General features: G+C 35.4%; 1 protein-coding gene across 1 annotated transcript; it reads right to left on the bottom strand.

The window, feature by feature from the left end:
• Positions 1-82: 82 nt before the first annotated feature.
• Positions 83-27,621, bottom strand: LOC111419757 (LIM/homeobox protein Lhx9-like). Its single transcript, XM_023052620.2, has 5 exons — positions 27,387-27,621; positions 12,815-13,099; positions 7,290-7,463; positions 6,803-7,002; positions 83-982 (listed from the first exon to the last, which is right to left on the bottom strand). Exons 2-5 carry the CDS (start codon positions 13,054-13,056, stop codon positions 519-521), a joined length of 1,080 nt encoding a protein of 359 aa, XP_022908388.1. The 5' UTR covers positions 13,057-13,099; positions 27,387-27,621; the 3' UTR covers positions 83-518.
• Between the last annotated feature and the right edge of the window lie 372 nt (positions 27,622-27,993).

The following is a 27,993-nucleotide window of genomic DNA, read 5'->3' as shown; positions in this document are numbered from 1 at the left end:
AACGAAAAGCTGATTTATAGGTGTTTAAAAGTTTCAAATCAAAATTGTTAGATGGTGCTAAAAAAATTGATTTAAATTTTTGTTTAATGATTTTTATTTTAAATATATTATTATAAATCATCGACATTATGTACAGTTACCCTACTTCTAGAAAAATAAGGTAAAAATGAATAATCACAAATTCACATAATACTTCTACGCGTACTCGTACACCATTCTAGTTTAATTTCAATTTAAAAAAGAAATTGCACATAATTCCGTACCTATAATACAATTATTTTAGATAAACGTGGCAACTATTAGGTGTTAACAAAAACCACTGAAAGCAATTAGAAGAATAAAACGTAAATTGTGTCCGAAATCCGTTTTTATTCTTTAATCTATATCACTATATTAAAAGGAACATTATCTTCTTGGGAAATCCCTCCTCTTTTTTTTCTTGTTTTTTGAATCTTTCTCTTTCAATACTTTTCATCCAATATTTTTCATCAAATATATTGTTTTACTATAATTCTTATTTAATAGATATCGCCAAAATTTAACGTTTGGGAATTTTGATGAATATGCCGATGAATATCCTCCAAAGACGATTGATGTTGTTGAATTGTTGAGTCGATCATTCCGGGAGTAGAAGGTGAAGGTCCACCGCTAGTTGGACCATTGGGGGTGACCTGTCCACCTCCGCCACCTTCTTGACGCATCAGATTCCTCCTCCATTTAGCGCGCGCGTTTTGAAACCAAACTTGCAGAACCCGCTTTGATAATCCAGTTTTTTGGGCCAATTGCTTTAGGTCTTTAGCATCTGGATTTTGGTTGATTGCAAAATACGTTTTCATCGTTCTTAATTGATGGTGTTTGAATGATGTTCGCATCCGTTTCGTTCGTTGTGATTGTTGACCGGTACTCGATGCTGGTGATGTCACTGAAGAATCGTATGCTAGCGATTCCATTGAGGAGGAAAGGTCGCCTTGTTGTAACATTTCTGGAAAATTAAAAATTAAATTAATATTATACAATTATTAACGTTGAATTTCTTGATTTGTGGGTTGGAAAGTTTTAAATAACTCAGGTTTGTATGGTAATAATCGCCAGAACATCAACATTGCTCATTAACTGTTTCATTTTAATCATCCGTTCAGAAATATGTTAGCCACATTTTTCCTCGCAGCTTTCTCACAATGGATCTCGTTATATATTGTATTATGACAGTGATTCGCAAAGTAGTTCCTTAAAAGGTTGCGTCAAGTAAGGTGCTAAACGTTATGATGACTTGCGGAGAGTTGGGTTGATAGAGTTATGATAAGTTTGGATGAGTTGGGTTGCTAGACTTAAGATGAGTTGGGTTGCTAGAGCTTTGATGAGTTGGGGAGAGTTGGTTTGCTAGACTTAAGATGAATTGGGAGGTGTTTGGAAAAGTTGGGTTGTGATGTTGTGAGGAGAGTTGGGTTGGTAGAGTTATGATGAGTTGTAGAGAGTTGGATTTGTACACTTAATATGAGTTGGGTTGTGATATGTTGAGGAAAGTTGGATTGTTAGAGATTTGATGAGTTGGGTTCTGTAGGAAGTAAGGTTATAAGTTGTGGAGAGTTGGGTTGCTAGACTTAAGATGAGTTGGGTTGTGATGTATTGAGGAGAGTTGGGTTGGTAGAGTTTTGATAAATTGGGGAGACTTGGGTTATGTAGGGAGTAGGAGTAGTAATTTATAGAGATCAATACTTGACTGCATATATTGTACAAAATGTGCAAAAGGACTGAAATTCGATGCAACTTAAAAGGGCAATAAAAACAGCTTTAGTTGCGCCCCAACAACCCAACCCAACCCGGACGAGGCGCTCGCCGACGGTTAAAGCACAATGTATCTACCAACTGTAGAGGAAGTGAAAGAACCAAAAAAGCAAGAGTTGACACCAAACGGTCTCCAGCCTGAAGTAGAGAGAAGTGGCCTTCCAGCTACACTTTTAGTCAGACTTTGAAGTACGTCATAAGAAAATTCCCAGTTGATATCAAAAGGTACACTACTGCTTAAGGCGTCGCAGATAGTGATCTACGCCGAGTACATAATGGCAAGATCATACCAGGTCACCAAGGAAGTTACACATCAGCGACGACAAGACGAAAGTCATGGTGCAATTGTCGTGGTGGATATCTGGATTCTCTATTCCATATATCTGGAAACCAACTTGTATGGGAACGAAATGAAATCTACGAAATTACGAGATGTATTATGATAAAGAATAAAACATAGAGTTTATCTCCGGATGTGGTTTGATTGACATGACACTACTGGATACTTCCAATCATCAAATGTAAAGATATCCACAAAGAGATGAAGCTAGGAATCTCCAAGACTAAAATCAGACCTAGACTACGGCAGTGAAATGTGGACCTCATTGCAAACATCCGGAAAAATCATCAATGCTTTTGAGAGAGAGGTTCTACGACGAATCCTATAAAGAATATCCAAACGTGTGCAAGAAGGAATATGCGACTCGGGAATATGGGCTCAATTAATTTAGGGAACACAATAGACAGAATACTAAAAGCGAGTTACTAAGTTTACAACTATATCCTGGAGATTATGACAAGGTGAAAATAAGAAAACGGAGAAGTCACATCACATCTTGTAGAAGTTTAAATCATAGTCTGAAAGGATTTTGTTCGTTAAGATTGCGCATGAGGACAATTGAGTAACATTAGTCACATCAGCTGATGCATACAGCAAGTATTTTTGCATTGCATGTCAAACTAAGAATACAATTTAAGAATACACAAAGTTGGTTTGTTTTAAATTCAAATTAATTTAGCACAGCATCTAGGCATTGGATTAATAGTCAAGAATGCATCATCTCCTTTGAAGTAGTATGTATAGAGTTTAAAAGAGTTCATGGAAGATATCAACGACTATTATGATGTTTATCTTCCATGAGTCTTAGTTTATTTCAATTTTTCTTGATGGTTAGTATGAGTTTGAAAGGGGAAGTAATCTTGATAGATATTGGTCCTTACACAATGCAGCATTAGATGGCGCTATGTTAAATTTCTGTTATTCACCGATAGATGGTAGCGTTTTGTGAAATTAAAAATAAGTGCCCTTCATTGTAACATCCAACATCCATATGATATTAATTAGTGCAATTACATTATCTAAAATCTCAGTATTAATTCAGACATCGTTCACATTCCCATTTAACTTTCTTATTTGTAGGTGTTATCGATGATTCCTTTTTTGATGTTTTGTCTATTTCCAATAACCTCTTAGGCGTAACAGTTTCTTTTCCTTACAAAGATCTTTCGTTTTCAAAATTTTTGAACAGCTTATGATACCTTGCTTGACAATTATTTATTAGTGTTGTTGTTTTATTGATATGCAAGGTCTGAATACTCGAGAGAAAGCATTGAGTGTTTAAAAAACACTTACATTTGAAAAGGAAAAGGTTACTGTCATAATAATTATACTCATTCGGAAATTAATGCCAATAATCAAGGCTACTCAACAATTCAATATGAGTGTTTTTTTTTTGACACAACAAGGAAGCACAATAATTTCTAAAATAATAAGAGTTCTTAATACCGAGAATAAAACCGTCTTGAGAGACGTGCGGCTAAACCCGAATGATTCTAGTTCTAAATCTTGTATTACTGCTAGTGTAAAACTAGAACTAACACTAGACCGAGAACTAGAAACATTTGGATTTAGCCGCACGTCTCTCAAGACGGCTAAACCCGAATGATTCTAGTTGTAGGTCTTGTGTTAGTTCTAGTGATAGGTCTTGTGTTAGTTCTAGTGATAGTGCTAGCTTAAAACTAGAATTAATACTAGACCGAGAACTAGAAATATTCGGATTTCGCCGCACGTCTCTCAAGGCAGCTAAACCCGAATGATTCTAGTTCTAGGTCTTGTGTTAGTTCAAGTGATAGTGCTAGTGTAAAACTAGAACTAACACTAGACCAAGAGCTAGAAATATTCGGGTTTATTCGGGCTTTGTACAGTATTCATTTTTCTTCTCAGTATTCATTCAGCTTTCTTCTTCTATTACCAGCCTCTAGATAGTCGCCTTCCTCTCTGTACAGTCCTTTTCATTTGATTCCAGTCTCCATTCAGTTTCCTATTTTTACTACTAATCATTTTTCAGTGTCCCTCCATTGTGACCAGAATTTTTATTGCTTTCCAAGGTATTGAAGCTATTCAACCTCTTTCTTCCATTACTAGTGCTCTTTCACTTCTCCTCATCTCTGTCAAATTACCTTCTTGAATTATATCCTCTTTCAAGTCTCCTTCCTGCTTAGCATTCTGCCCGATTTTCTTCTTCCATGGCCAGCACCTTTTTTCTCGAACGATCTCTTTCCAGCTTAACTCCCCTTTTTTTATCTTTTTTCTTAACAGTAATTATTAATCCTCTTTCTTCTACTATCGATCATAATTACATGTTGAGTAACCAGCAACTCGTATTAAAAGAGATTTAGGATTACAAATTCTCAATACTGTTAATATAGAACGCTTTCAAAAATTGTCCTGAAATTTGCAATGAACCATTTGATAACACACAATTCTTTTTGCTAAGAGTGAATGCCGAGAGTGATTATGGTCACTTCTAAGACGTTATCCGCCACAAATATAGTATCTTGTAAAGGAACATTTTGTGCTATCTGTTGTATGTAGATCATTTCGCCAAGACGAAAGTAGAGAATAAGTATATAATAAGAAATACTGCTGGTAGAGAATTAGATATACTTCATGAAGATTAAATACTACCAATACAACGCAAGAATCTGCCTATGGTAGATTAGAATGTGCTTGTAGAAGACTAGATATTGCTGACAGAAGACCAGATTCTGATGGCAAAAGACTAACAACTGATTGTGACGTACCCAGTCGGTCCTACTGGTTGACTACTATTTGCAGTAGACTTGAATTGCTTGTATAAGACTAGATATCGCTTGCAGAATATTTGATACAGTTGGCCGATTAGAAATACTGATTAACTGATTAAACCATGATATTTTTGGTGATTTACCACTTTCATAGCATCCTGAAGAAAGTCCGGGGGCAGCCGATGTTTTCGAAAACGGCCGTGCTAGTTTGAAGCTGTGCTGGAAAATGACGTAGAGGATTCTTGTTTGTTATCTATCTTCTGTCCGTTCTAAGTTTACATTTTTTGACGTTTCATTAAAAAAATGCTAGCCGGAGACGACCAATCGAAAACAGCCGTGTTTGTTTAAAGCTGTGCTGGAAAATGATGTTGACCAAACAGAAATTTGTTATCTATCTTATGTCCGTACTAACCTTATTTTTTCAAGTGACATTTTTTGATCAGTGTGAATACCATCTACAAGAAATATCATTTTGCACTCTGACAGAATGTTGAAGACAACGAAATTTGTCATACCTAGCCAACAATAAAATACCTACTCTCTGCATACAAGTATTTTTGGAGTTTTACTCCATAATGATGTTTTAGGTCATTTTGATTCGTGTAGTGTCCCACCAAGTATAACAGTAGTATGATAAGTCTGACAAACTACCAAGAGCCATTATGTTAAAGTTTCTTGCACATTTCCAGAAAATTCCAAAGCAGGAATTCGGAAGAATTCCACAGAGCACTTGGATGATGAAGTGTAATTTCATTTTTCGACGCGGCTGTGAAGTTGAACCTTTGGACCAACTGAAAGACAACAAAACAATAACGGTATCCAGACCTTTAAGGTTATTCTGTATCTTATGCTTTGTTGCCAATCTAAAAATATAGTAGGAATTAACCTGTTGTTAGTAGAGGTGACGCCGCAGAGTGAAAAGAAATCTTACAATTAAATATATCTAGTGATTTAAATTTAGTGAGGTGGTTTCTTTCTTGATTTCTATGGAAATATATGTATACTGTATAAACTATTTAATTACAAAAATTTCTTAAAAAAAAATTGAAAAAGCTGTAAGAAAAATAGAAACATTTCTAACCCTAAATAACGATAAATCCAGCAGTAACGATATCCAAACAAAGAAACGACACGGACAAAAGAGTAGCGAACACTACAAGCTCAAGTTCTAAGGTTCACAACAACAGTGAAGGAGGGGGATACAATCGAAATCTAAATCCTGCTTGTCAAATATATTGTTTGCTCGTTACCGGTACTACTGCCTTCTCGTCAACGCGTTTGTATTTATTTCTACCCTATTACAATAGAAGAAAGTTTTTTTTGCTCAACCAACACTCGAAGCTACAACGCCCACCATGAATTTTTTAACTTACCCACTTGACCATATACACCGATCGAAACTAAAAATAAAATGAAGTATTTAAAGCCGTTTCCAATACGGTCCTGTTCTAATTTTTTGGTTTTGTTTTAATCCGCGGGTGGCCACCTGAGTAGATTTCGTTGACAGATGAAAAGTATCCAACGATCGAGGATTGGATAAAGAAGCCCCGGTAGCCAATAGTAAGGACGCTATGGCACCTCGAGATCGGTTTACCTGAAACCGGACCAAAAACCGAGAGAGAGAAATTCGCGGTTTTGCTTCGTGCCCTTTGGTCCCTTTTCGGAGAAGAGGTTTTTGGGGGACCAGCAGTGAGTTCCCCACGCATACAAACGGAGCACTCGAGCACGTCCGTGTAGTACCCTCGTTGAGAAGTCCGGAGTTTGCCGTGTTCTCCCCCCTCTGATGAAGATCCCCCCCTAAATCTGTGTGTAGTACGCGAAGTGTTTGAATCTCGAGGGTCTCTTGAAAATGGCTGGTAGTACACCCGCACAATTTTTTATTTTCTTTTATCAAAAATACTAAACAATGATCTAAAATAAGCATATTTACCTAAAGTAGACATTCTCATAGTAACAGGCATTTCTCCACAAGTCGATTCTCCGTCGCTACCCAATTTTCGTTTTCGAGGTCGCCCCTTTTGATGATGATGTGGAGGCGTAGCTGGATAGTAACCCGGGGATTCACCACCCCTGTAAACCAAATCCATCGGATCGGGTGGATCGCAGTAATCCAACAGTTCATAATGAGGCCTAGAATCGAAATCGTGAAAAGGGATTAACCTTAATTAAGAAAAAGAGCTGCCGTTTTAGTTGCGCCAAATTCAAAAATAACAAACGCTCTTTGGACACGCGACGCAAAACCATTATTATTCCGAGTTAGTCTGGAGGCATTTGAATAAGACTCGGGATTAATTGCTCGTTAGTACCGCGGTGAATTATCATCGCAACGCGCCGTTTAAGACCGAAACAGACGTCTTAATTACTGACATACAAGAATAGGCTTTGAATCTAGATTAAGAGAGGAAAAATTTTTGTACCTGCAATAAACGAGACCTTCTCTCATTCCGAAGTGATCACCTTTTGATAATGGCACGCCGCATGATGTACAGGAGAAACAATGTAAATGGTAGACGAGATCACGAGCTCTCATTACTAGTTCATTTGCTGATATCCCTGCGTGACATCTACCACATCTTGAAACTGCAAACATTCTAGAAAAAAAAAATATATATTAATAAAAATTAGACTTGAGTGGACAAAAGTAGTATTTGAAATATTGTTATAAATATACTGAAATACCCTTAAGTTTGCAAGGAAAATCAATAATTTAGAAACACAATGAATCCTATCTATAAAAGAGAATGAATCTTTAATAGAATTATAACAATTAGAATTAGATGGACTGGATGATGTATTATTTTGATAATCTACTAGATTTTCTCATAATTATTATTCTGTTTGCATTGTTTTATCCTGTATTAGCACCATATGGTTTTCTGCATAAATATCTAGCCTTCTGCAAGTAGCATCTGATTTTCTGGCAGTATATCTAATCTTTTGCAAGCCGCTTCTGCCTTTTTATTTACACCTAATCCTTCATTTAAAGTCATTTGTCATCGGAAAAATTGTATCAAATCTTCTGCAAGCGATATCTAGTCTTATACAAGCAATTCAAGTCTACTACAAGTAGTAGTAGTACCCAGTAGCACCGACTGGGTAGGTCACAAGCAGATGTAGTCTTTTGCCATCAGAATATGGTCTTCTATCAGCAATATCTAGTTTTCTATGCAGATTCTAATCTACTCTACGCAGATTTTAGCGTTCTATTGGTTGTATTTAGTCTTCCATGGAGTATTTCTTTTCATATCCTTATTCTCTACTTTTATCTTAGCTAGCGAGATGATCCACTAATTGATGTTCAAAACTCACCAGATCGCATACAATGGAGAGCACAAAATGTTCCTTTACAAGATACTATATTTGTGGCAGCAAAGATAACGTCTTAAAGATGACCATGGTCACAATTGGAATTCACTCTTAGCAAAAAGAATTGTATATGCATTTAAAGAAAGTTTGAAAGCGTTCTATGTTAACAATATTGAGCATTTGTAATCCTAAATCTCTTTTAATACGTGTTGCTGGTTACTCAACATGTAATTATGTTCCATAGTAGAAGAAAAAGGATTAATAATTACTGTTAGGAAAAAAGATACTGTGCAAAAAAGGGGGAGTTAAGCGGGAAAGAGATAATAACAGGAAGAAAGGTACTGGACATGGGAGAAGAAGATCCAGCAGAATGCTAAGCAGGAAAGAGGATGTAAAGGCAAGAAAGTAATTAGACAGAGATGAGGAGAACTGGAAGGACACTGGTAATGGAAGAACGAGACTGGTAGAAACTGGAAAGCTATGAAGGAGATTGGAAATAAAAGAAAGAGGTTTCAATTTTGAACAGGTGGTAGCTTGATGTGTTCTTAAAGAGGAGCAAATTTACTTTTTCGAAATAAAAAGGTGCGTTCCAGAGAGTACGTCGCTGCTACATCTTATCTACATAAAGAAATAGAGGCGCGACGTTCTGTTTCTGGAATACACACCAGGACCATATTTTCCGATTGGACAAAACCTTCCTCTCCCCGCATGGTTTATTTATGTTCCTTTTTAATTTATAATTCGCTCTAAAAAACTTAGAGAACATAACTCTGACAAACGCAATTATTTGTAATATTTTGGTTAAAACCACGACAAAATCCACCCAGCCGCTTTCGACGAGTACCTAGGAAACTGGATGGAGACTGGAATCAAATGAAAAAGACTTGGCAGAAAGGAGAAAGACTATCAAGAGGCTGGTTATAGAAGAAGAAGGCTGAATAAATACTGGAAAGAAAAAAGAATACTGTGCAAAGGAGATTGAAGTTGGAAAGAGACCGTAATGGGAAGAATAATGCTACACAAGGAAAAAAGAAGAGTGTGCAGAATGTTGAACTGGAAGGAGACTTGATATAGAGGAAGGAGATTGGAAAAAATGTGTAAAAGCAACGAAGAAATTTGATAGAGCAGAGGAAAATGGCTGCAAAGATATGAAGGCGAAGGTAGAGTTCTGAACAGGAAAAAAACTGAGCAGAGCAGCATGAAACTGAAAAGAAGATGTAAATACAACAAAATAATGAAATTGGAAATAGAAGAAAGAGTTTTCATAGAGCTTGGAAAGAGGAGAAATACTAGCCATAATGGAGGGACGCTGAAAAGAAACTGGTAATAGATTTAGGAAGCTGGATAGAGTCTAGGACTAGGCAGAGAGGAATGGGACTGACAGGAGGCTGGTAATAGAAGAAGATGGCTGAATCACAATACTGGAAAAAAAAAATACTGTGCAATAGAAAATGAGGTTGGGAAGAGACTGTAATGGGATAATGCTGGACAAGAAAAAAAAACTGGGCAGAAAGTTGGACAAGAAGGAGACTTGATAGAGAGAAAAGAACTGGAAGGACACTGGTAGTGGACAAAGAAAACTGAACGGAGTAGAAGGAGAATGGAAAGAGAGTATAAAGCCAAATGCATTTTCAAAAATCGTTTTCGCACGACATAACCAATAATTAAAATTATGTAAATTTTCAGGGAAAATAGCTCATTTGCTACAATTAAATATGAAGTTGCAGAAACTATATTTGGCAAAAAATAGGGAACGGAATGGAGACTGGAATCAAATGAAAAGGATTGTGCAGAGAGGAAGGCGACTGTCTAGAGGCTGGTTATAGAAGAAGAAGGCTGAATAAATACTGAAAAGAAAGAAGAATACTATACAAAGGAGAGTTATTTTGGAAAGAGACCGTAACGGGAAGAATAATGCAGAACAAGGAAAAAAGAAGAGTGAGTAGAATGTTGAACAGGAAGGAGACTTGATATAGATGTAGGAGACTAGAAAAAAATGTGTAAAAGCAACGAAAAAATTAGATAGAGCAGAGGAGAAATGCAAGGAAACTAGTGATAGACGAAAGAGATTGAACGAAGCTGAAAAGATATAAAAATGAGGGTAGAGTGCTGGTCAGGAAAAAAACTGAGCAGAGAGGAATGAAAATGAAAAGAAGGTGTAAAGGCAGCAAAATAACGAAATTGGAAATAGAAGAAAGACTTTTAATAGAGCTTGGAAAGAGAACAAATACTGGCATAATGGAGGGACACTCAAAAGAAACTAGTAATAGATTTAGGAAGCTGGACAGAGTCTGAAAAGGATTAGGCAGAAAGGAGTGAGACTGTCAGGAGGCTGGTAATAGAAGAAGATGGCTGAAGCACAATACTGGAAAAAATATACTGTGCAATAGAAAGTGAGGTTGGGAAGAGACTGTAATGGGAAGAATAATGCTGGACAAGAAAAAAAGACTGAGCAGAAAGTTAGACAGGAACGAGATTTGATAGAGAGAAAAGATACTAGAGAAAACTGAGCAGAGTGGAAAGAGACAGAAATGTGTAAAGACAGAAATTATTAGGTCAATAAGCAAAATGCATTTCAAGAAATCCTTTTGGCACGACATAATCAATAATTAAAATTATGTAAACTTTCAGGGGAAATACCTCATTTTGTGAATTTGCAAAATTTCCACTATCATGGTTCTTTCGATTATCACATTGTCACTTATGATCATACATTTTCTATAACAATTTTGTATCCCAAGCTATAGCTAAACAAAATGATTTTTAAGTAATTTCATGAAACTAGGTACCCGACAACGAAACAGAGGCAAAATGTTGAACAAAGCGGAGTGAAACTGGAAAGAGACTCAGACAGGGAAGACGAAGGAGAAGGAAGGAGTTTGGCAAAAAGTGTAAAGGTAACAAAGGAACAGGACAAAGAAGAAGAGAACTGGAAGGAGGTTCTTAATAGTAAAAAGAGAAATTGACCACAACCCAAACTTTTTCCCTAAAGTTTTGTTTCCCAAGTTTCAACCAACTTATGATAATAATCAACATTTTTTAAAGTCTCTTTACTTGATGGAATTCCAAGACATGTTTAATGATATGAACAGATTGATTAAGTAATAAACGAATTTTTTAATATATTCAGCACACCATCTTGATCTTAGTACACCGATAACGTTTATCACGATCAAAACCATGCAGTGTCATAACAAAAGACAGCGCAAATTGCACACACACACAGTCGCCCACGCGTCCTTCACCACGACCAATTAAGCGCTGGTCGCGAGATGGCAGCAGATCGAGCGTGAGATAACGTCGAAGGATTTTCTACGAGGATCGAGTAGGACGACGCGCTATTTCTTCCTTCCTGTCTTCTTTACCCCTTCACTAAACGCAAAATCGACAATTTTTTTTATCATGGGAACCAACGTGTGTCTTAGATAGGTTATCTTTTTCCTCCATGTCCTAATTTTCGATATGTTTCGATAAACCGTTTGTTGACGTCGCGATATCATCGACAACCTGTCTAAAGTTGTTATGATGGGGGGTTTTATAATTTTATGACATGACGAAGGGAGTCATTACGAGCATATTTGAAGGGAACGAAGCTTTCGGTGTAAATATTTTTATTCTTATATCATTGATCGTTTATAAATAAAATTTTTTTTTGGTTATTTTTGGTAATAAATCGGCGTCAGAAGTTAGGTCGGGACAAATAAATAACAATTAGCGGCTTTTTCGATAACAAATTCGCGAATACGGGGGCCATGCATCCGGGACGACCCAATTAAAAAGATCCCGAAAAAAATATCTGTCGATCGTGTCTTTTGCCCGCGGTGCCGTCAAAAATTCCGGTCGCGGTCAATTCTGAAGGCGCAAGCAAGGGGGGACGTCGGAGGAATCTCGTAAATATTTCCTCGGACGGCGAAACTCCCAAACGCCTTCTCATTCATCGATCTACGAAAAGCTCTCGCTTTCGAAGCGCGGCTTTTTGTGTCGATAAACGATCTGAATATCTCAGCTCCCGTTCTTTCTATTGCGTAACCGGACGGGGATAATGAGGGTGCATTCTTGGTCGTTCCCTTAAAAATTAATTAACATTCCACGGGCCGTTGGGAACTTTTTTTTATTGTGTTTGAGACGATGGTCATCCAAACAAAAGCCAGGTGACAATTTGAAGACTAAGACCTCACTCTTAGATTCAACTCAATTCCAAATAACAAAAAATAGTAAGAAATATTTTCATTATGTAATGTTTGTACCACACGGTTATTGTATTAGAATAATTTAATCATATTTATGATATTCACCTGATATATATATACAACTTTCAATTAATTAAATTTTCACTAATTCTATGCATTTATACATTAATAGAAATGTTGATTAGATTACACAAATGTTTAATTATTGGAACGAGGAGAAATTGCTTGATTAAATTATAAATCGCAAAAGGTGTGGTTTATATATTATACTAATTAATCTAAATTAATAACATTAAATCCAAAAAAACACTGTAAAAAATTTTTTTAAGTCAAGAACTCGCCGAGTTTCATATTTTAAATTAAAATGTAAAATTATGCACTTATTTAAACCAATAGCTTTACGAGGAAACTAATCAGATTAAAATGTTTTTAAAAAATCTACTTACCTATAATAATCTTCTTTGCAATAAATGTTTCCATCCCGGGCAAAACACGTCAATTCAGTGTCTAAAGGTAATTTACATTCGCAACATTTCAAACAGTGTGCGTGCCATTGTCTATCCACGGCTAAAAGATAATATCGATCGTGGATTCGTCCACCACATCCCGCGCAAGAAACCACATCCAATCCGGAACTACCCAATGAGCACGGTGATGATCTTTCCAAACTTTCCCGTTCCTTCAGCATCCTTTTTCTTTAACTTTGATGGTCTTGTACTCGCTCGACTGACCTGAAACATACGAAATCGCTTACTAATATACTGATGTGAGCTCCGAATCGAATTAACCATCCGTTAACTTTCACGTTGTTCCGCAATTAACCTAACTTGATCTCTGGCGATATGTCTCGTACCGATTTAAATAGACTTAAGACGAGATGTGGCGCCAACTAAGAGTTTATAGAGAGTTTGGAACTGTTGACGAGACTCGAAATGGGTAAGTAGAGGTATGAAGGTGTCCGGATAGTCTAGTCTAACTAACTGGTTTTCTGAATTGGCGACAAAATCTTATTTCCTCTTGTAAATAAGAAGTTTGAGATGTAGGTTAAAGGTTTTAAAAGAATTTTTATTTGTATATTTATATAGAGCGTAACTTAGTTTGATGACCCCGACTTCAAGAAGTATGTATAAAAACATATAAATTTATATGCTTGAAAACCCAAAGTTAGTTAATCAGCAATCTTAACACTGGAATTTTGATAATTATCTCTTTAGTGAAATGATTTTTTTTTGTCACTGCATATAACAAGTTGGAATGCTGATATACTTACATTACATTACATTACATAGAATACATATCGGGTAGGCGGACCAACCAACCTTGCACCGCGACCCTAAGGATCTATTGTACCCCGATAGATATCATTATCAAATTTCACCGTGCAGTCCAATGCTCTTAACGAACATTAATACCTTGCTCGGCGAAAGGTCATTCAGATCTTTTGAGGAGATAAACTGCGACCCAAAAATCGAGAATCTGATACGGTTAACGGCAGGGCAGTGGCATAAAACATGGTCAACCGTCTCTGCTTCCTCCGCACATAGTCGGCATTCAACATCGTCGGCTAAACCCAACAAGTTGAGGTGTGCTTTTAATCGGCAGTGCCCAGTAAAAACACCCATTAGAACTTTTATGCTACTACGGGCAAGTCCCAAAATATTCCCGGGTTTGACAGTGGCGATGTTAATAAACACCTTAGCATGTCTCATTCCAGGAGAACTGGTCCACAGTAGGCGAAGTCTCTCTTCAGCCCACAGTCCAATCCTATATTTGGCCATCGCAAATGATACACCAACTGCTGGTTCCGGTCCCACAAACGCTTCAGCGCTGCCATCTCGTGCTAGCTTATCTGCCGCTTCATTGCCAGCAACACCAGAGTGACCCGGGACCCAGATCAGAGAGACTCTGTTATCACAACTCAGTGTGTTTAATGTTCTCTTACAATCATTAACCAGAGCCGACACCGTTTTCACGGCTTGCAGCGCCTGGAGTGCGGCTTGACTGTCTGAGAAGATTCGTACTGTCATGTTCTTCACCCCTCTTTCAAGAAGGATTTTAGCACCCATGTCAATAGCAAATACTTCCGCCTGGAATACAGTACAGTACGTACCTAGGCTGTAGGCTTGCTTAATTCGAGGTGTCTGGCAGTATACTCCTGCTCCTACCCCTTCAGGCGTTTTTGATCACATGTGTACAAGCAAATGTCTGCCCGAACCAGAGAATTTTCATTTTCGATCCAGGACTGCCGCTCAGGCAGTACAATCTGGTATCGAGCATTAATCACTGATAGTGATACCGCCAAATCTGATGGCATTGATAGCACAGTATCAGTGCTTATAATGTCTTCCGCAGCCCATTGGTAGGACATGTCGGAACAGTTTTGAGCATATTGCTTAAATCTGTAAATGGTTGTTCTAGCCACTTTCTCTATATGCAAATGCAGAGGAGATAGGCCAAACAGAACCTCCATTGCTAGAGTTGGCGTTGTGCCTATCGCACCAGAGATTGCCAATCCAGCTACTCGTTGAATTCGTGAAAGTTTACTGATAGCTGAAGTCTGTCGGACTTTCCTATACCAGGCTGCTGCTCCGTATGTGATCATAGGTCTAACCACAGTCACATAGAGCCAGTACAGTCTTTCAGGGGTAAGACCCCAACTTTTTCCACAAAGACTGCGACAAGTCCACAAGGATGCTGATATACTTATTTTTTTATCCCATTTTATCTCATTATTCAAACCTAGAATACAAATAATTATTGAATCATAAAGAATAGAAATCTTCAAAGTAAATCTATTCCGAGTTTTGTTATATTTGAGTACTGGCTTAATTCAAAACCAAATTGTTTGTAAGATTCCAAAAAATTTTGTATGTCATTGTATAGAGCAAACATAATCATGTTGATAGGACAGTATAGATGTCGCAGGCAAATGGTTATTTCAGGTAGATAGCTTTTTCCTAGGCACATACTGTCTGCATAGGCAAAAAGTAGTTCGTTACAGTTTTATCATTAAATGTTTAGGCAAATACTATTAGACAAGATAAATAGTTTGTTTTAGGCAAATGCCATTTTTTCGATACAACAATGCAATATAGAGTAAGTACCTGTTCACAACAAAATAAAGTAGTTATATGTATTGAGAAAACACATTTCCTTTGAAAGATGATATTTTATTTTTAATTATCGGTGCTACAAATTTGTTTCGGTTATTAAACCATCATCAGGCACCACGTCTGATGTAGTATCTCTGTGATCTATTTATTTACTAAAAGAACGCGTAATTATTTGTTAAAAAAGCGAAATTGTTGGTTCGTCTTGATATGTCTTATCCACTTACATTATCAAAAACTTATTATTGATAATTAGAGTGGTTTAATAATACTAAATACAAAAATTTACTTGTTTTAACAATTGTTGCTGGAATGGCATCTACTATTGCACATCATCTTATTTTTATAACAAGTACACCTTTGTACTGAGACCGATGCCATAGCCCGAAATAGAATTCCATAACATGCAATGCTTTGGAAATTTGCAAAATAAGCCATCCTGCTTCGTGAGTTGCAACCATTTTCATTCACCTGATTGTGTATCGATATTGCACCGGCTAATTTGGAAGCTATATCCGATATATGTGATTGCCACGTGAGTTTGTTATCTATGTTCAACTCTAAATACTTGATGTTACACTGTTGGGTCATTTCTTGGCGCCAATTTTAAATATTATGTTTTATCAGTATTGATTCTTAGCTTATTGTTATGGAACTATATTTCTGCTATTCTTGATATAAAATTGTTTTTGGTGTTGTTGCATAACTGGTGTAATCTTGGCACCATGTTTGTTGTGGAGCTGCATATTTATACAACATAAATGGAATAAGTTTAATCAACTTTGATCAAAGCAGAAATGAAAGAGGTGACAGATTCATTACGCAGAGTTACTAGTCCTCATTTCCGGATTTATCAATCGTCAGATTTTGTTGTTTTTAAAGTTAAACAGCTGATCTTTAATAGACGCCAATGATATATGTTTTGTTTTCTGTTGTACAGAGCGAATAATTAATGCTTAAAGAGCTATTTGCCTGAAAATATTTTAGCCAATGCTATTTGCCCAGGAAAGTAGAATTTAGACTGAAATAAATGGAATAAAACTATATTTTTTTCTAGGTAGTACATCTGTTTGCAATATGACCTTCTATTTTACAAATTAGATAGTCTTGCAAAAATGATGTGTTTAGATCCAATCAAAATCCCTAAATTGATAATTATCTAAATCATTCTATCGATCTAATCTCGATATGAGGCTTGAGTAAGGACGCATGAGTTTTACCATCTTAGTGGTGATGGAATTTTGGTACTTCTCGAAGTCGCCTCGATATTCTGTTGGAAACTTAGGTGTAATCAGTCCAACGGCTTTTACGTTGCCTTCTAGTAAAATGAAAACAATTTCTTTGAAAATCCATAGCAACATCTTCTTTGTGACGGTCAACCTCGCTGATAATTCTGTTTATGGTGGACTTTACTTGTGGGGTATCGTTGGTATTAGGTTGCTAGATCTGACCTAATGAAGTACTGGGTCGAGCTTAAATCCCGGCGATTTCCTGCTAGGACTTGAATACACGCAGTTCACCTTTAGATCGTTAGCGAAGATTTTCTTATCCTCTTGTATTAAGACAAGGTCTTGCCAAAAAGTCTCTTCGTTGTGGATTTTATTTCCTTTGCTCACTTCGCCCATCTATCCTCCATACTATCGACATGGTATCTTCACCTAGATCTGGTGAATCTAGTAACATCCTGAATATCTAGTTTTTCACGTGTTAAGCACTCTTAATTTAGTCTCGTAACATTACGCCTCTAATCGTTCGCAATGCTATCATTTTTACAGTTTTAATCATACTTTCTGTTTTAGAAGTCTCTGCCAGAGTTCCGTCGAGTCCTGCTATTTGCTTGCAGCTTTATTTGCTTGCATACGGAGTTCTTGATATAGAATGATATTTTCATTATTACTATTGATTTTATTTACTGATATTAACATGTTACATTTTTCTGACGTTATTTGAAATTTATATAGATATCATTGTAGATCATTTTAATTTTTTGCCATTAAAAAGGCATCGTCGGCATAGCACAGAATATTTATTGCTTCATAGTCCATTCTTTACACTTCCACCTTTTTAACACTACATATGATTTTGTCCATTGCAGGTATTCCTCTTATATTCAAAAATCTGATCGAATAAGAGAATTAATCACCCTTATAACCAACAGTTAGAAATAAATTTTTAGGAATTTACATTACTTTAATTAAAAAAGGTATCAACCTAAGCGTTGTTACCAGAAATAATGGAAGATAACCATGAGTCCTTTCCAAACAGTTTAGTGATGAGATATAATGTTGCCAAGATGGACTTTTTTCAGCAAGACAGGACGTCGCTTGCAACGAGATTGGTGTTTAGGATCACAATATCAAAGACAACTTCATGTGTGCTTTGCCTAAGTAGCATTGTTGAGTGTACTGCTCACACAACTGATTTTTTGTCATTTCCAGAAAACCTCGATGGAGGAGAGAAAGATTCGTAACTACGTTGGCTAAAACTATTCGTTAAAAATTTACCAGTCATCATCAACATTGAAAAGTTGTTTCCAAATCTTTCAATCTCAATTGCATTCTATTCTAAATTGATAGAACAATATCTCGCAGATGATTAACCTGAAAAGAATGAAGTGAAGACTTCGTGAGATCGAATCCGTTTGGGTTGCTTCCAAATATTGTTTCTCCAAATGAATTTCAGTGTAAGAATTATTTTTATTCCAATAGCCTAATATCTTCAACCTCAACTTCATTGAACCTGAGAAATTTGCCTTTTAAATACTCAAAGATGGTTCTTTCTTGGTTTTCATAAAATTCAGCTTTATTGTAGAGATTGAATGTTTTGTGTTTTCAAAAACCAAGCAGTTGCTAATTCTGGAAAGATATTCAAAAAAATGTTGATAACAATATAAGAACAAGCTGATAGTTAGGATTTGGACAGCAACATGAAACCACTAATAGCTCATTCATCTTTAGACCTGAATAGCAAAAGTTATCTAACTGCATGATTAATACCTGCTTCACTTAGTGAGATGATGCTACAATTCAACAACCTATCTTTTTGAAGGAGATTTCTCTGACATTATCTGTTCTGTAAGACACTCTGCCAGAGTTCCGTCGAGTCCTGCTATTTGCTTGCATACGGAGTTCGTGATATAGAATGAGATTTTCATTATTACTATTGATTCTGTTTTATTTACTGATATTAACATATTACATTTTTCTGACGTTATTTGAAATTTATATAGATATCATTGTAGATCATTTTAATTTTTTGCCATTAAAAAGGCATCGTCAGCATAGCACAGAATATTTATTGCTTCATAGTCCATTCTTTACACTTCCACCTTTTTAACACTACTTTTGATTTTGTCCATTGCAGGTATTCCTCTTATATTCTAAAATCTGATCGAATAAGAGAATTAGTCACCCTTATAACCAACAGTTAGAAATAAATTTGTAGGAATTTACATTACTTTAATTAAAAAAGGTATCAACCTAAGCGTTGTTACCAGAAATAATGGAAGATAACCATGACTACTTTCCAAACAGTTTAGTGATGAGATATAATGTTGCCAAGATGGACTTTTTTCAGCAAGACAGGACGTCGCTTGCAACGAGATTGGTGTTTAGGATCACAATATCAAAGACAACTTCATGTGTGCTTTGCCTAAGTAGCATTGTTGAGTGTACTGCTCACACAACTGATTTTTTGTCATTTCCAGAAAACCTCGATGGAGGAGAGAAAGATTCGTAACTACGTTGGCTAAAACTATTCGTTAAAAATTTACCAGTCATCATCAACATTGAAAAGTTGTTTCCAAATCTTTCAATCTCAATTGCATTCTATTCTAAATTGATAGAACAACATCTCGCAGATGATTAACCTGAAAAGAACGAAGTGAAGACTTCGTGAGATCGTTGGGTTGCTTCCAAATATTGTTCCTCCAAATGAATTTCAGTGTAAGAATTATTTTTATTCCAATAGCCTAATATCTTCAACCTCAACTTCATTGAACCTGAGAAATTTGCCTTTTAAATACTCAAAGACGGTTCTTTCTTGGTTTTCATAAAATTCAGCTTTATTGTAGAGATTGAATGTTTTGTGTTTTCAAAAACCAAGCAGTTGCTAATTCTGGAAAGATATTCAAAAAAATTTTGATAACAATATAAGAACAAGCTGATAGTTAGGATTTGGACAGCAACATGAAACCACTAATAGCTCATTCATCTTTAGACCTGAATAGCAAAAGTTATCTAACTGCATGACTAATAGCTACTTCACTTAGTGAGATGATGCTACAATTCAACAACCTATCTTTTTGAAGGAGATTTCTCTGACATTATCTGTTCTGTAAGACACTCTGCCAGAGTTCCGTCGAGTCCTGCTATTTGCTTGCATACGGAGTTCGTGATATAGAATGAGATTTTCATTATTACTATTGATTCTGTTTTATTTACTGATATTAACATATTACATTTTTCTGACGTTATTTGAAATTTATATAGATATCATTGTAGATCATTTTAATTTTTTGCCATTAAAAAGGCATCGTCAGCATAGCACAGAATATTTATTGCTTCATAGTCCATTCTTTACACTTCCACCTTTTTAACACTACTTTTGATTTTGTCCATTGCAGGTATTCCTCTTATATTCTAAAATCTGATCGAATAAGAGAATTAATCACCCTTATAACCAACAGTTAGAAATAAATTTTTAGGAATTTACATTACTTTAATTAAAAAAGGTATCAACCTAAGCGTTGTTACCAGAAATAATGGAAGATAACCATGACTTCTTTCCAAACAGTTTAGTGATGAGATATAATGTTGCCAAGATGGACTTTTTTCAGCAAGACAGGACGTCGCTTGCAACGAGATTGGTGTTTAGGATCACAATATCAAAGACAACTTCAAGTGTGCTTTGCCTAAGTAGCATTGTTGAGTGTACTGCTCACACAATTGATTTTCTGGCATTTCCAGAAAACCTCGATGGAGGAGAGAGATTCGTAACTACGTTGGCTAAAACTATTCGTTAAAAATTTACCAGTCATCATCAACATTGAAAAGTTGTTTCCAAATCTTTCAATCTCAATTGCATTCTATTCTAAATTGATAGAACAATATCTCGCAGATGATTAACCTGAAAAGAATGAAGTGAAGACTTCGTGAGATCGAATCCGTTTGGGTTGCTTCCAAATATTGTTCCTCCAAATGAATTTCAGTGTAAGAATTATTTTTATTCCAAAAGCCTAACATCTTCAACCTCAACTTCATTGAACCTGAGAAATTTGCCTTCTAAGTACTCAAAGACGGTTCTTTCTTGGTTTTCATAAAATTCAGCTTTGTTGTAGAGATTGAAGAAGAGCATGTTTTATGTTTTCAAAAACCAAGCAGTTGCTAATTCTGGAAAGATATTCAAAAAATTTTTGATAACAATATAAGAACAAGCTGATAGTTAGGATTTGGACAGCAACATGAAACCACTAATAGCTCATTCATCTTTAGACCTGAATAGCAAAAGTTATCTAACTGCATGATGAATAGCTGCTTCACTTAGTGAGATGATGCTACAATTCAACAACCTATCTTTTTGAAGGAGATTTCTCTGACATTATCTGTTCTGTAAGACACTCTGCCAGAGTTCCGTCGAGTCCTGCTATTTGCTTGTATACGGAGTTCGTGATATAGAATGAGATTTTCATTATTACTATTGATTCTGTTTTATTTACTGATATTAATATATTACATTTTTCTGACGTTATTTGAAATGTATATAGATATCATTGTAGATCATTTTAATTTTTTGCCATTAAAAAGGCATCGTCGGCATAGCACATTATATTTATTGCTTCATAGTCCAATCTTTACACTTCCACCTTTTTAACACTACATATGATTTTGTCCATTGCAGGTATTCCTCTTATATTCTAAAATCTGATCGAATAAGAGAATTAATCACCCTTATAACCAACAGTTAGAAATAAATTTTTAGAAATTTACATTACTTTAATTAAAAAAGGTATCAACCTAAGCGTTGTTACCAGAAATAATGGAAGATAACCATGAGTCCTTTCCAAACAGTTTAGTGATGAGATATAATGTTGCCAAGATGGACTTTTTTCAGCAAGACAGGACGTCGCTTGCAACGAGATTGGTGTTTAGGATCACAATATCAAAGACAACTTCAAGTGTGCTTTGCCTAAGTAGCATTGTTGAGTGTACTGCTCACACAACTGATTTTTTGTCATTTCCAGAAAACCTCGATGGAGGAGAGAAAGATTCGTAACTACGTTGGCTAAAACTATTCGTTAAAAATTTAGCAGTCATCATCAACATTGAAAAGTTGTTTCCAAATGTTTCAATTTCAATTGCATTCCATTCTAAATTGATAGAACAATATCTCGCAGATGATTAACCTGAAAAGAATGAAGTGAAGACTTCGTGAGATCGTTGGGTTGCTTCCAAATATTGTTCCTCCAAATGAATTTCAGTGTAAGAATTATTTTTATTCCAATAGCCTAATATCTTCAACCTCAACTTCATTGAACCTGAGAAATTTGCCTTTTAAGTACTCAAAGACGGTTCTTTCTTGGTTTTCATAAAATTCAGCTTTATTGTAGAGATTGAAGAAGAGCATGTTTTGTGTTTTCAAAAACCAAGCAGTTGCTAATTCTGGAAAGATATTCAAAAAAATGTTGATAACAATATAAGAACAAGCTGATAGTTAGGATTTGGACAGCAACATGAAACCACTAATAGATCATCCATCTTTAGACCTGAATAGCAAAAGTTATCTAACTGCATGACTAATAGCTACTTCACTTAGTGAGATGATGCTACAATTCAACAACCTATCTTTTTGAAGGAGATTTCTCTGACATTATCTGTTCTGTAAGACACTGATATATCCTAGTAGAAGATAAATATGGGATGACGTATTTCATGAATGCATTGGTATTTAACTATATATAAAACAAAAAAAATACTTTGTAAATATGAGAGAGTAAAAAGGTTGTATTTTTTTTATTTTAATAATGAATCGATTCGTTGAAAAATATTTTAATTGGTAAATGAAAATAAAACGTATGATACAAAAAAAAGTGGGAAAAGAAAACGAGAGTTGACGTTATAAAAGAAACGAACCGAACGTCAGTCGTTGTGCGAAAATAAAAACGCGACTCGCTCCTGCCGGCTAATTGCGTTCAATTAACTCGGTCAGAAAGGGTCGATTTATTGGTTACCGGGCGGTCGACATGCAATTCTCAGCGTCGCGTCGAAGATAAACATTTCGCGGGCGCATTAGTTCCACGCCGCCCCGTAATTGACGTTTTGTTTATGCGAGAGCCTCGCGCAACCGTCTGTGTGTGTATGTGTCTACGTGTTGTCGTTAATTTGTTAATTGCTAATTGTTATTGTTTATTGCGACACCAGCGAGAACGACTACGTTCTCGCGTGCCCCACGTATTAACTACCGGACGTTACGTATTATTTATTATATTACTATTTTTAGTTTCTAGTCGTTCCAACACTTTTCCACGATTTCCACTTCAATTTCAAAAAATTATTACTAATACTACATTTAATGGAAACGCTTCCCATAGAAACACGTATATTTGGAACAATTCTGCATATACACTACAAAGTACTCAAATCGGTTTAGCTGTAGTATAACCAACACTTTGGCAGTATTGGAAAACTAATATTTTTGTGGCCGATGATTTGAGTACAGTAACCAAGTCTATGAGAAAGTAAAAAACTTTTCGGCCAAACAATATCAAAACAGAAAGTCCAGTGGTGATGGTGGCAGGATAGAACAGATGAAGATTCAGTAGTTATGTTATAACTTTGAGAGATAAAAGAACTAAATTTGTTATGCTCAAGTGGTTGGTCTTATTTTCTATACAAGAGTCGTAGAGTTTCTGCACAAAATTTAAGATGTATAATGTATAATTAAGTCGAGGTCGCTTGCGGCCGAGCCGCTACAACTGATGCCACACCGAATCTAAACTGCACATCAGATATACTTATTGGTAGTCAAGTAATGATATTTTAAGATTAGTCATAAAAGTATGCATAATAAATATATTTATGTTATATAAAAAATGAAATTATTAATACATCCATCATACTTATTGGGTTAATTATGGTAGTAAGAAATGATATATAGCTTAGATTGATGGTACTTTACGATAAGCTATAGAAATGATATAGGTTGATAATAAAAATATTTCGAAAATAATCTTTACAAAACTTACTAAAATATGTGGAAAATCATGAAAGAGAAAACTTCTAAAATTCACCTAGTATATTAATCGGAGTTAAGGAATGAGTTATACCTTAAATTGAAGCTGAATGATGATATTATGTGATAAGCCATAAAAAATTTATTGGTGTATTACAAAAACATTCAAGAATAAAACTAGATAAAAATTGTGCAAAATCATAAAAGTGAAAAATTAAAGAATTCGTCCATATATAGTACATTAATCGGAATTAACGAATGAGTTATAGCTTAAATTGATGCTAAAAGATGATATTGTATGATAAGCCATAAAAATTTTGTGGGTGAACCATAAAAGCAAACAAGAATAATTTTTGAAAAATCTTTATAAATATTTGGTTCATTTAACAAAATGATAACTATAAAAATTCGCTGATGATATACTTATTGTACTTAAGAAATGATATATATCTTAAATTTAAGTTAAATGATAATATTTTCTGATAGGTCATAAAAAATATGAGGGTGGATCATAAATATATTCATAAAAAGGTTTAGAATAAATATCATAAAAATTGCCTCAATAAAAAAAGGAAATTTTTAATAAATTAATGATATATACCGGGTGATTCAGACCATCCGTACCAGGAATTTTTCTCAAAAACGCGATTACCTGAGAAGTTGCAATAAAAAATATGATAATAAAATCGTATATGAAGAATCCAATGCACCAGTTTTTATCACGCTGGTAACACCGGAAGTTGGTGGTAATGACATCAACTTAAAAATTTTACTTTAACGTTCAAAAACGTTGCCATCAACAGCCACACACCTTCTTGCTCGCCTCTTTACAGCATTAACTGCACAACGAATTTATTATTATCATATTTTTTATTGCAACTTTTTAGGTAATCGCGTTTTTGAGAAAAATCCCTGGTACGGGTGGTCTGAATCACCCGGTATATATAAATTGAGCTTTATAAAACTGATAATTTTAAAAAATTTCCTGTAACATACTTATGAAATGATATGTATCTTAAATTAAAGATAAATTATGTTATTTTATTATAATCCAGTATTTCAACTATGTTATAATACGTTAACAAATACATATATTAACACTCTCGTAGCAATATTCAATGATATATAGATTTTCTAAATGTTTAGGCAAATTCTCAACAATTAATGTAAAAGCTTCCAACAGTGAAATTCGTTACAAACTTACAAGAACAAGAATGACCAAATACAAAGACTATAATCACATAACTTTGGTGAATATGTTGCAATTTGCAGATCTTAGTGATATGAGTCACACTACCAGATCCAATGAGGATGAAACTAGAGCAACACATTGGAGATCATGATATAAAATTAAGTTTTATTTCTGACAAAATGATGCTTGACCATTTTTCAAGTTACATTTTGGGCTTTTGCAAAAATTGAAATTTTCATCTAAAACTTAGATAAAAGTAATCGAGTGCCAAAAGGGAAAAGTGAATACTTGTCTACGATGATGTGGAAATTTTTATCGTTACAAGACAAATTTCAGAAACACGGTTCTGAGTTTTTTAGCGTAGGAAAGTCCAGGAAATATGAATCATATCTGATCAATCCAGATGATATCAAATAAGTTTAAATTTATTATCTTCAATAACCGATATGTAATGATTATCCAACATCAATACCTAATAACATTGCACAATAAATAAACTTGCAGACTTAGTTTGATGCCAGAGTTAATTTTGCAACGGGAAGATTGGTAAATGTAATTCTAACCTTTTCTTGAAAGCCTAAAATATCATATTTTCTAGTTCTAGGTCTAGTGTTAGTTCTAGTTTTACACTAGCAGTATCACTAGAACTAACACAAGACCTAGAACTAGAATCATTCGGGTTTAGCCGTCTTGAGAGACGTGCGGCTAAACCCGAATGTTTCTAGTTCTCGGTCTAGTGTTAGTTCTAATTTGACACTAGCATTATCACTAGAACTAACACAAGACCTAGAACTAGAATCATTCGGATTTAGCCGCACGTCTCTCAAGATGGCTAAACCCGAATGATTCTAGTTCTAGGTCTTGTGTTAGTTCTAGTGGCAGTGGTAGGTAGCGCTAGTTAGCATAAGATATTACTATGTTGTATATTTATATAGAACTAAAACTAAAACTAACACTAGACCTAAAACTAGAAAGATTCGGGTTTTTAGATATTTTTAGTTCTAGGTCTAGTGTTAGTTCTAGTTTTACACTAGCACTACCACTAGAACTAACACAAGACCTAGAACTAGAATCATTCGTGTTTAGCCGTCTTGAGAGACGTGCGGCTAAACCCGAATGTTTGCAAAATCTTTGCAAAACCTCTGCTCCTTTCCAAAGGGAACCAAGAGGAAGAATGATGAAATCTAGAACTGACCACAGCAACACATACTTCTCCAACCGTGAATCACTACGCATTAACAATATATATATATTTATATAAATTTGAAAATTTGAAGTCCAGACTTTGATTAGGATGATTATAGCCATTTCCTTGCAGTCTTAATTTTGGTCAGAGTAATTCCAGACATTTTTTTACAGTCACAAATTGGGTGAATGTAATTCGCCACTTTTTCCTAAAATTTGAAGTTTGGGCAGTGTAATTTCAAACTACTTTTTGAGTCTACAACCATGTCATGTATGTAGTGTGATTCCAGACTTCTTCTTAATTTTGAAACTCATACAGTGCATACAGTGTAAACTTTATCACACATTGTCATAAAGTTTAGATAGTGTAATTCCACATTTCTTGTTTGATCATTGCTTTATCTTGCAATTTAGAGTTTTATCTGACGCAATTCCAGACTTATTCTTGGAGCTTATAATTTGGTCAGTCTAATTCTAAGATTTCGACTAAAAGCCCCTTGTCACAAACTCCAACAATTTATTACCAAGGCAAAAATTTCCTGAAAAAAATCGAACAACATCGTGGTAAAATGAAAGAGGGAGCTAAACCCAAAAGGCTGAAAGGATTAGAATGCCAATTTGCAGTTATTGAGAAAGTAAAAAATGCAAGAATTTTGAAACCAACCTGTATAAATTATGGAATGAAATGTTACAAAAAGATATAGGAAAGTGACAGATAGTAGATACATTAAGACTTGGAAAATGTCAGAATCTTACTACTACTGCTAGAACGTTGTTAACATATTATATATACCTATATATTTTATAAATTTTATATATATATATTTATATAAAGCAAAGAAGTAGAATGTGTATATTTGAAATATTGGTTGAAGATGTCACCCCCACCCTATCGCCTTCTCTTGACGATTCCATGGCAACAAAGGTGTTTCCATGACAATGGGGGCGGGGCCGTCTATTTTTCGACCTTCGATTCGTGACGTAATAGAACGTCACCGGATGCACCGATTTGAGTATTGTATCAATTACCGAAAAATATCACCGGAAAATATTAAAATTTATATAACGAAGACGTGAAAGTTAACCTGTTCACAGGGAAATTTAATACCTTATTAGATTACCAAATTGGTACCTTGTCGCAAATTGTCGCGTTTCCCCTTAATTATTTAATTACACTTAATAAGTTTCGTGTCGTCAATTAAAAAAAGTGCAAAAAATTTCCCCCTTTTCCGATTTCGAATCGAAATTGGTACTTTTATAACTTCATTAACAATAAAAATTAATTATTATTAATAAACTAACCTTATCAAGACATTAATTATGATAATTAATAATAATAACCTCCAAGAAATAACACTCCACTAAAACACAGTCTTTTTATAATACTTGTAATATCAAAATCACTTTTTTGCTTTAATCAAAATCCATTAAAAAAGTGCGTCGATTGAACGATACAATAAAAACACAATGTTACGTTCGTCTGGTATGTAACGTCCGAAACGCGTTCACGTTGGCAAGCATTTGAGCAGAGGAGCAGCTCCAGGGATGCTGCGTTCGCGCCGCCCTAAAAAAGAGGCGTTCGCGCGCAGCTTTACACGTCACGCCCTCTATCACCCCCACCATAACCCACCCTGTCCAATCGAGTGTGTCCATGGACGATGTGGGACCGGCGTGATTGGACGACGCACGTTCGAATTGTTTATGGCGCGTCAATACTTTCGCGATCGGTCGTGTTCGCCGCGAAACGCCGACCGACGAGTGAAACGTTAGGGGCGCTGTACGTTGACAGGTGGAGACGATCGCGTCTCTTTTTTTTCGGGTGTCACTTGTCAACTGAAGCGAGAAGGTGGGGGTTACGTAACCTAGGTAGTGGAAGTATGTATTATGTTGAGTTGCGTTTTTTTTTGTT

The sequence above is a fragment of the Onthophagus taurus genome, chromosome 1 (genome assembly GCF_036711975.1).
Source record: "Onthophagus taurus isolate NC chromosome 1, IU_Otau_3.0, whole genome shotgun sequence".
Taxonomy (NCBI): Eukaryota; Metazoa; Arthropoda; class Insecta; order Coleoptera; family Scarabaeidae; genus Onthophagus; species Onthophagus taurus.
This window is presented reverse-complemented; position numbering and strand designations above follow the sequence as displayed.